The 11,089-nt window shown below is 43.9% G+C and overlaps 1 protein-coding gene across 1 annotated transcript; it reads right to left on the bottom strand.

Annotated features, from left to right (window-relative positions):
* Positions 1 to 7,899: 7,899 nt before the first annotated feature.
* LOC308284803 (PIN2/TERF1-interacting telomerase inhibitor 1-like) lies at positions 7,900 to 9,024 on the bottom strand (the record flags this gene model as incomplete). Its single annotated transcript, XM_080725530.1, has 1 exon — positions 7,900 to 9,024. One exon carries the CDS (start codon positions 9,022 to 9,024, stop codon positions 7,900 to 7,902), a length of 1,125 nt encoding a protein of 374 aa, XP_080581656.1.
* Positions 9,025 to 11,089: the final 2,065 nt, after the last annotated feature.

The following is an 11,089-nucleotide window of genomic DNA, read 5'->3' as shown; positions in this document are numbered from 1 at the left end:
TTGTGGAGGTCATTGTTTGGTTCTCACATTTGCCTTCCTGAGTTGGCTGCTCTGGCGTGTAATCATCCCTTATCTGTGTGCACAGCAGCTTGGAATTTGGCTCCCTGTGAATGAGTGAATGAATGACTTGCTGAATGAACCAGCGGCGCTCCATAAAACTGTCAGCACTTGGACTTGTTAGCTCTGTAGAAGTCAGGCCAGGGGTGTCGCACCAAATCCTGGGCCCTGGGTACAAGGATTCACTGCGGGCCCCCCATGAATGTTCTTCATAGGAGGGGGGGGGGGGGTTTAACCCATTTAGACTGGGAACCCATTATTTTGTGCTTTAACTCTTGAAAAATAGCAGATATACAAGGTCACAGCGCAGTGCAAGCTTGCATCACTCGGTGCGAGCTTGCGGCACTCGGTGCGAGCTTGCGGCACTCGGTGCGAGCTTGTAGATCTGCTATTTTAGAAAAATCGTGAAAATGTAAAAAAAAGTCTTTGAATATTTCAAATCCTTCTAAGGTTTTTTGAAAATGTTTCTATGTCAGTGGTGCTCAAACATCTTCATGTGAAGGACCCCCAAAATTATATGTATTTGGCCAGGGACCCCCCAGAAGCAGAATTTGAGTTACAAATGTTCGCTTAAAAAAAATGTATTCAAAGATTTGCACACATTTTCACGACTTTTTTAAAATAGCAGATAAACAAGCTCGCAGCGCGGTACTCAGTGCCGCACTGTGAGCTTGTATATCTGCTATTTTTCAATAGCTAAAGTATAAAATAATTAAGGCCCCTCCACCTTGGGCCCTAGTAACTCAGTCCCACTTTCCCCCCCTTATGACGCCCCTGAGTCAGGCTACCGGGTTCCCTGTTCCTTTATAATAACGCTTCAGCGCTCTGTTGTGCAGCAGACTGTGTCATTTCCTATTCAAGCATGGCAATATTCAAATTCAGTCAGTCAGCTCATAATGCAGGGCTGCTCGGCGGGAACTTTCAATGTGCCGCGATCAGAACGGGAATTGGAATGCATGTCATTAAACACTTTCAAACCCGACATCCCTGTTTTGGGGCATGTCACTATATGGGTGAATAATGTAAATAAAAAATAAAATAGTCCGTTTACAGATCTAATCCTTTCGCTATTTTTGAAATACTGGTTAATTGGTGATAGAAGACTCATTGTTGATGACTTCTCCAAGCAGACAGACAGACAGAAATCAAGACGTCCTGGGTGAGAGATCGAGGGGCTCGCGAAGTGCCAGCCACTTTCCTGATGATGATGATGATTGATTGGCAGGTTGGGGGTGGGCGGAGCTTGTGGGCATCAGCCGCCAGCAGGGCTGTCAGAGCAGATGCAGAGCGCCAGAGGACTCTGACTGACAGCTCAGGCATGGCCAGGCATTGTGGAGTGGGCTCTCCGCCAAGATTAACTTTCTGCTGCCGAGCCTCCGAGATTGCTCTGTGCCAGCGCCTGGCATGGGGTGTGTGTGTGTGTGTGTGTGTGTGTGTGTGTGTGTGTGTGTGTGTATGTGTGTGTGTGTGTGTGTGTGTGTGTGTGTGTGTGTGTGTGTGTGTGTGTGTGTGTGAGTGAGTGTGTGTGTGTGTGTGTGTGTGAGAGAGAGAGGGAGGGGGTGTTGTATTATTCAAGAGAGATTAGATTTATTCTTTCAAGGAAGCAGCCTGCAGGCCTGATGGAAAGGGAGAATTGGGTATACAAGAAAAATAGCACTTATGTTAAATCACCCGCCCAGAGTGGGTGTGTGGTGGTGGTGGTGGGCTCACAAATGCACAGTCACATGCAAAAACCTATTAAGAACATGTCCAGTCAGGAAGATAATGGTTGCAGCGGAAGTGTCGATTCTAGATGGGTTGCAAATTGAATATGTTTTTAAGTTTGGTGCACGACAGGTGAATTGAAAGTGAATAGACTTCAGTCCTGGCAAAAACGCACGCACGCACGCATGCACGAACGAACACACACACACACACCCACACACACACACACAAACACACATTTATAGCACTTTTAAAACAACGCAAGGCGCTATGAGCTTGTAGATCGGCTATTTTCGGCAAAGAGGTTTGGTGTAAGAGGGGGAAAAAGAGACCAAGTACGGAGTGCAAGGGCAAGTTTAATAAAAGTGGTTAAATACATATGAACACATGAATCCAACATACATGATCGTTGCTGGCAAACGAGTCTATGAAGGAAACCTTTGAAAACTTTTAATTTGCAACACGATTATATACAATGCAGTGGAGACTTCATTACAAACATTGACTCCCACCAGAGAAAGTCGAAAGTCGAAGTTGAAAAGAAAAAAACGTTCTATTGTGAAAATAGCCGATCTACATGCTCACAACGCCTCGCAAGCATGTAGATCGGCTATTTTCACAATTTCTGCCTATATATTTGACAGCTTGGACAATGTTTAATTTGTCATTTTAGAGGTATTAAAAAGTCCTTAAATTGGCAATTTAGAAATGTGCAGATACCCTCTATACACTTAAACTTTATGTTGGTTTGTTTACAGTTGAGTGAGAAAACAATATTTCTCATTAAGTTAATCATCTGGGGACCCCCCAAAATAATTGGGGGGTTGTGTGTACCGGTATGTGATGACGTCGTCAAATGATAAAGTCGACTTCAACTCAACTTTTTACTGAGTCGAGTCGACTTGCAAAAATCACATCGTTAATGCCCTACAGTGGAAGGGGGTCCCTGCTTCATCTATGTCTCAACGATGGGGTCCTTGGCCTGAAAAACATTGGAGACCGCTGAACTAAAGCAACCATCTCACTCACATAGTGGTAAAGTTATACATCATTGTGTTCTTGCAGTGCTTTGTTTTGAGTGAAATATATGATATGTGCATTTAGCTGAGTGTGCATTAATGAGTCAGCAGAATGGGTTGTCCTCTTGGGCTTCACATTGATGATGCACTTAGTGGCGCGCACTGAGGTGTTGAGAGAACGTACAAGTTAATATGTTTTTTTTTATATGTAAACTTGTTTTGTTCCAACAGTATTACTTTCAATTAATTTATTGACGCATGGTTTTCCAGCGTCGACTCGCTGTATATTACAGCTTTTAATTCTGTGCAAATAAGTTATTTTTCTTATTATTGTGGTCACCAGACCCGAAAGTGAAGGCTCTTGTAGCAAGTTGGAAATGCATGCCACCTGGTTATTGCGACCATCAGGTCACAGTTACTATCAAAACCTCCACCGGCTGTCAGTCTGTCAGTCTGTCCGTCACACGTCACGTCACACTTTTGCCCTATACTCATATCTCCGCCACCGCTGCCCCGATCCATGCCAAACTTTGCACACACACTCCTTGGCTGCCAAACCACAACCTCCACTCTCACATGGCCCTCTTCTAGCGCCACCATGAGGCCGATTCTTGCAAAACACATTTTTGGACACTGCTCCTAGTCATGTCATCAACATGGATCTGTCCCATTTCACATATTCCCTCCTGATTGGCTACCATTTTTGATTGATTATTTTATTAGGCAAAAATGGAGAACAGCACAAGTAGAGTCAATACAATTGAAATGTAGTACAGTACAAGTACAGTTAAACACCCTGCCTAAAAGGAACATCTCAAATAAGACCTTTTAGGGTCTTTTTTATGTTGAAAGCCCTCAGTATTTAATTCATGGATATAATAAATAGCAAACACCATTGCCTTCTAAAGTTTGTGTATGCGACCTGACGGTCGCTTATCTCCCGATTAGGGAGTCTTACTGGTGCAATACGCCTTTACCTGTTGTCAGAGTACCCGTCGAAGGCTTCCCGACTGTGTCCCTTTCATGCCCATATGGAAGTTCCTGCCTGTAAATGCCCTCATATTGAGTTCCACGTTAGGCATGCTCAAATATGGAATTCAGGCCAGTCTATGAGGTCATACTCAATATAGGGTACTCCATATATGGGGATTTGTGGTTTTATTGATATTTTTTGGAGATCCGCTGATCCGACCAACGTCCTATTTGCTGCATTGCGCAATTGTGCAAAAGTTTTTTACGCAATTGTTGTGAATGCTGCATGCGAAGGCAGCATAATGCACTTACTGTATATGGGGTGCGCATGCACTCCCGTACTGTAATGGCACATTTTATACTTATATGTAACAGTGTTTTTGAGATTCAGTGAAATTGAGACCAGGAGTGCTCGTTTTTGGGCGCGAGGTGGAGCAAGCGGTGTCTCCTTCCAAATGGTCGAAATGTAAGGATGAAGTGGTCAGTGTATGTTTTGTAATGATAATCAAAATCTACAAAGTAGCCTAACTAAAGTTTCCAAAAAAGTTGTAGTGGAGTAAAAGCACAACATTTTCCTCTGAGATGTTGCGGAGTAGAAGTAAAACTGAAAGTAGGGCCTACAGTACTTGAGTAAAACTTCACCACTGCTTCCGTATACCAGAGCCGTTCCACATCATCGTGATGCATTGGGCGTAACGTTGGCCGTTTAGTATGTCTGGTGGCACCGACCTGCGGGTTTCAATCAACGTTGCTCTGTTCTGGGCATCAGCGTGTCTGTCTGTAGTGGCTGCTGGGGCAGCATAAAGTCACTTTAATGGAGCTCAGCTCCTTCAGCAGGTGAGTTGGGACAAATTAACTCTCATCAGACTGTTGTTCCATGACATTGATTATAGGAAGGCTGTGGCTGCTGCTGTGCACATCCATCCAGTGCACGTCAGCTTTTTGTATAAATGCATTTAGTTTCAGGAGACCAAACCCTCGTAACAAAAAGCAAGTGCTGCCTGTAGGGCCTTTCAGATCGTTAACCACTTTAGTAAGGCCATACTTTATTGTACGATGAATGGTGAAAATATCTGATCTGCATGCTCACGTGTCACATCACAATGCATTTTATTTTCAAGATTTTCAAATCTTCATTTCGTAAAGCTTTGTGACTTAAAACTTTATGTGACTTTACTTTAAATGATGTGGATCTAAGGATCCACATAGAAGTGGCATGGCTCTAACATGGATCTCAGACTTATTCATGTTAAACACCTGTGACATCCGTCACCTACCTATGGTGTCAGTCACCTATGACCCACCTACAGTACTGCCCATTTACCATCAATGGCTCCAATAGTGGCTAGCACGAACACAGCCCCATTGACTTCAATTATACCATTTTAAGTTAAATATTTAAAGCTATACTGTGTAAGTTGCTCAACTAGTGGTCTGTAGCAGTATAGCAAACCGCGGTCGCGTCTGCTTTTTTCGTCCGTTTTTCGCCGCGGACCGGGCTTTCAGACCACCGCGTCCGCCTCGCCTCGCCGAGACGTATCTATAGAGGTCTCTCGTGTGCCTCTACGAGCAGCGGTTGGGGAGCTACATGCTAGACTTCTAGACCAGCGTAAACAAAGCTGTTGAAGCAAGCTATTTCCTGAAAAGACGCAAGATGCACTGTAATTGGCCGGTAGTGTATCATGTGTGTATGATCTGCGATGTGATTGGCCAACGTATACACAACGTATACAGATGATGCAAATGACGTCATTTTGCCGGGAAATCCCGCCCCTGTCACTGCTAAGAAGAAAACATATAAAGAGAAGGCTTCAGAAGCTGAAAATAACAGAGTGGGTGTTCCAAAACTTTAGCGATTTAACAGTTAGGACAATTTTAAGATTTGTTTTATAAAAAAGTTACATGGTATAACTAAGTATTAAATGTACAAAAAGATTGTTGAGCTATTTCTGTGGCCTACTAGCAGTGAGCGCATGCAAAGTTTATCACTGCTAATTGTGCACTGTAATTGGCCGGTAGTGTATCATGTGTGTATGATCTGCGATGTGATTGGCCAACGTATACACAACGTATACAGATGATGCAAATGACGTCATTTTGCCGGGAAATCCCGCCCCTGTCACTGCTAAGAAGAAAACATATAAAGAGAAGGCTTCAGAAGCTGAAAATAACAGAGTGGGTGTTCCAAAACTTTAGCGATTTAACAGTTAGGACAATTTTAAGATTTGTTTTATAAAAAAGTTACATGGTATAACTAAGTATTAAATGTACAAAAAGATTGTTGAGCTATTTCTGTGGCCTACTAGCAGTGAGCGCATGCAAAGTTTATCACTGCTAATTGTGCACATAGAGTAGGAGCAAGCACTTGTGCATGATCTCTAATGGTCACTAATTATGGGTGATGCTGGTGAACAGGGGTGTCACACCAAATTCTGGGCCCTGGGTACAAGGATTCACTGCGGGCCCCCCATGAATGTTCTTCATAGGGGGAGGGGGTTTAACCCATTTAGACTGGGAACGCATTATTACGCATTATTTTCTGCTTTTTTAAATCGCGAAAAGTTTTTGAATATTTTAAATCCTTCTATGTCAGTGGTGCTCAAACCTTTTCATGTCAAGGACCCCCAAAATGATATGTATTTGGCCAGGGACCCCCATCTCAAAATATAGTTCCGGGTTTACAAATTTTTTTTTTACACACCATTCGGTTCCATTTGTACACCCTTGGAGATACAGAACTGTAAGGGTCCATTTGGCTCTTAGTCTTATCACCAACATTTGAAAAATCGCTGAATAGTCTGTGTCGCTCCGATCCGCCCAACGGAGCATTCAAAAGACACCCACGGGTGTGCTAGAATCGGAAAATGATCCTGGTCCATACGCAACTATCCATTTGAAAGATAGAGGCTCTCGCATCAACCTCGAGTCCAGCCCCTCGTGTTTTTACCAGCTTGTCTACAGCTCGTCAGCCACAGTATGCCAAAATCTAACCTTTCTTGTGCCTACCCCGAACAAGTTCGGCTTTTTTTCAATACAATACAATATTTTTTTGCTATTTTACTTACCCTGAGCTGTTGTAGAGATGTGGGTGGTCCTGGCTCGTCCTACGCTTTCCAACGACCGAGTCTAGATGGTCCGACGATTGATTCCATTGAAAATGGTTTAGAATAAAGTTTAGAGCCCCCCCCAAAAAACTCAATCTATACTGTCGGCAGCGTGACATATTCCGGGGTGCCGATCCCGATCTAGTCCGGCTTTTTTAATAAAATTAATTAATTAATCGGAGGCCTCAACGAAGCCCCGATCTAAATTTCCATCCAGGCCCGGGGCCGCGATTCTGTTTACATCGGCCCGCGAGAGGGTAACGCCGCCGCATCGCGCCGCCGAATCCAATACAAACTCACATCTTTGAAGCTCATTTTCTCTGAACTGTGTTCTTATCCAAGCGGAAAAGTTTTATTTACGGCTAAATCGCCGAAAATCGATCTTCTAAATGAGTGTTAGCCTATAGCAATCTTGTAGCCATTTTCATCCGGGTCTTTTTCATCACATGCGCAAACGTGAAACACGCACGTCACTGCTACGTGAGTCCCTGTATGTTGCAACGCTCGTCTATGAGAGGGACCCTGGCCACTCAACAGACTTTGGCGCCCCCAAGTTGCCCGGCACCAGATGAGTTAAGGTCAAACATTTCTCTCCCAAGACATTTTGATTTCAGATTCAGATTCATAGAACTCAAATAAAACTTGCAATTTTTGCAGTTTAACAAATCCACACATTTCTGGTTGACAAAATATTCTCAAGATACTCTAGCTTACTTGCACATAGCATAACTTTAGTCCAAATTCAATAATTGTTTGTTTTTAGGGTGGCACTAATGAAGACATCATGGGGACATTGTTCTTGTTCTCTAGGGAACCTGCGGTTACTGGGGACCAGGGCGGCCTTACAGCCTTGAGGTTTGTACCCCTTTACATCTCACCTCTTAACTCCCCACTGTTCACTTTACTGTCAGTCAGAAACCCAGGTATAGGCTAATGGCAGTCCTCTATGGGAGCAAATATGAGGCAGAGCACCTGCATCATGGCAGGACTGATCTGGAACCCAGCTTCCCCACATCCCCATGCAGTGACCAAGTCCACAAACACTACCTTCTAGGGGACCGCGCACCCAGAACCTCACTGTCAACCTGTTCTCTGTGCTTCTTTTTCTTTTTGTGTACAACTTCAGATTCCACGCTTAGGTTCTCAGTCGGGTCATGTCCATCTATCATATCCGTGTCATTATTGCAATCTTTATGCTTCTTTTTCTTAGCAGGGGGCAGGTCCTCCGTGCCATTCTGCTCCAGACAAGAGGTGGAGCTGCAGTCCTCCTCAACCATGGCCTTGTCTTTTTTTGCCTTTTTCCTCTTCTTTTTTTCTGAAGAAGCACACACCTGATCCTCATTTTCTTCAATGATACTAGGAGCAACAGTGGTCTCTGCCATCTCGTCCTTAGCCTCTCTGTTCCGTTTTTTCTTCTTCTTTGTTTCTCCCGTGTTGTCAACGGTGTGGAGGGCGTCAACTTCTTCGGATGAGCCTGGCGTCTCATTGGTCTCTGCCTCGGGTGGCAAGGATGAGGCTGGATTCTGGGCCTCTTCGCGAGCCCTCTTCAGCTTAGCCATCCTCTGAGCAAAGTACTCCTGCATGCTTAGAGTGCTGGTCGTAGTCTTGGTGATGGACTCGAAATCAAGTTTAGAAGTGGCGGAAGGCTCATTCTTCTCCTCCTCCTCTTGGGAAACGCTGCTATTGTTCTCCCTCTGTTGGTCTGTAGCAGACTTTGACCTCTTTCCAAAGATACAGTTCAAGTCAGTTTCACTTCGGCTGGAGAGGTCCTTTCCTTTAGTGAACTTCATGTAGTGAACCCTCTTTTTGGACATTTTGGACTTTTCCTCCAAACTAAAACCTTGCGGCTCGTCTGGCAGGGATTCACTGGTGCCATTTTGAGCATGGCAGTTGTTAAGGTCAGCCAGAAGCTGGTTGAATTCATCTTGGTGGGCGATCCAGTTGTCCTCATGGTTAACATTTGTTCCAAGACCCAGGCTGTTATTCTTCACTTTAACTTTTATGTTATCTGTGGAACCTTGCTCATTTCTCCCCAGGCCCTTGCCTTTGGACCATCCCATTCGCTCCAGCATCTTCTGGCCAAATTTGGATTCATCATTACTCCAGACACTGTTCCTAGGCTCTACAGACCACTTCTTTTTCCTCTGTGGTTCTGCGAGCATGGACATCCCGCCCATCTGGCATATGCTCTGCTACGGGCATGGACTTGGACCTATGGATTTTTATATAGGTGATGTCACCTGTGATATCACCTGTGATGTCACAGTGACAAGTGAACTAACCCATAGACTGTAAAAATGTGTACTGACTGACTGACTGACTGACTGACTGACTGACTGACTGACTGACTGACACAGAGACAAGCTGCGACATTTCTCATGGTATACTGCGACCTTTGGTCACAACAACAATTATAGTTCTTTCTTATTACTACCAGTAAGACTCCCTAATCGGGAGATAAGCGACCGTTGGTCGCTTATCTCCACAAATAGGCCAAAAGTTTGTTTTACCAATTATTACACTCTATGTGAACATTTACATCAACAAATCCCAAGTACTATGCAGAACGACCCATTTCAAGTTTTTAATGTACAACAATATTTAGAAAATAGGTCTACAAGCTCACAATGCTACGCATTGTCCTCGTCCCTTATATTCCCATAGGTTATATGGAGATCTCAGTGTTTGTCAGTCCTTGTTCATTTATGCCCATATATGGACATCTCTATATCTACTGTAACAGTCCTTGTCCCTTTATGCCCGGAGATCTCTTAACTGTAAGTCCTTGTCCCTTTTATGCCCATATATGGATATTCCTGATGTCATCAGTATATGAACATATATGGGCTTTCTGATATGCCCATATATGGAGATCTCTTAACTGTAAGCCCTTGTCCCTTTTATGCCCATATATGGATATCCCTGATGTCATCCGTATATGCCCATATATGGGCTTTCTAATATGCCCATATATGGAGATCTCTGTATCTCCATATATGGGTATAAAAGGATACTTCAGGTCTGACATCAGGTTTGTTTATATTGGGTTGCTAGGTTTGACATCACAAACTCCATGGGCCATCTGACCTAGAAATCTATATTTGGGCATAGATGACTCATCGTGACCTCATCATGATTTCAATCGCTATAAAAGGACTCTCAGTGACATACACTCTCAACAGATAAAGCAGTCAACCAGCCTACCAGTCAACCCATTCTTTGATTACTTTGTACAACTAGATTAACTTTTCAATGGCATCCCCACTGGAATTGACCGAAATGTACGACAGACAATGCCGGTCTTATACCAGGAAAGAAGCATTTCTTCGACTCAGACCTTATCGCCAGGGTTGGCTTATAGCAGCTGTCGGTAGATAATGCCAAGAGTGTATGGCTGCAGGGGTGGAGTCACCTCTCTCAGCAGAAATCTTTCTTGTCAGATCTCTCGTCTCAGGTACAACGGCAAGTCTACAGGGTAAAAAATCTTAAAGGAAGCTGCGTTCCACTGTACTGTGGCTTGTCTGCCTTTTTGGAACACGGAAAATAAAACGTTTCTTTACAATGAAAAGTAACTTTTAATAATAAATAACAGTAGGCTATTGCATTAATCGGGAGATAAGCGACCGTTGGTCGCTTATCTCCACAAATATCACAACCTCCACCTCTCACGTCATACGGGTAGCCATAGTTACACCTGGAATGTTGAATCTCCATATATGGAGATAACCTACGCATCACACAAAGTCTGACCTCACCAGCCCATACTTGGGCATGGACGACTTATATCTCCATATACGGAGATGGCCATATATGGAGATACGATGACATCACAGAGTCCACAGCTGATGATGTGGCGTGATGTCATACAATACACAAACAAGCCCTATATAAAGGGGCAATTCTCACCAGGGAAGAGAGCATTGCCTGGAATGTTGAATCTCCATATATGGAGATAACCTACGCATCACACAAAGTCTGACCTCACCAGCCCATACTTGGGCATGGACGACTTATATCTCCATATACGGAGATGGCCATATATGGAGATACGATGACATCACAGAGTCCACAGCTGATGATGTGGCGTGATGTCATACAATAAACAAACAAGCCCTATATACTGATGCGATACGATGACATCACAGAGTCCACAGCTGATGATGTGGCGTGATGTCATACAATAAACAAACAAGCCCTATATACTGATGCGGAGATATGAGCAGGGCAAAGGTG

This window comes from Nannobrachium achirus, assembly GCF_963921795.1.
Source record: "Nannobrachium achirus genome assembly, chromosome: 5".
Taxonomy (NCBI): Eukaryota; Metazoa; Chordata; class Actinopteri; order Myctophiformes; family Myctophidae; genus Nannobrachium; species Nannobrachium achirus.
The sequence above is the reverse complement of the archived record's forward strand: the minus strand, read 5'-3'. Positions and strand labels throughout refer to the sequence as shown.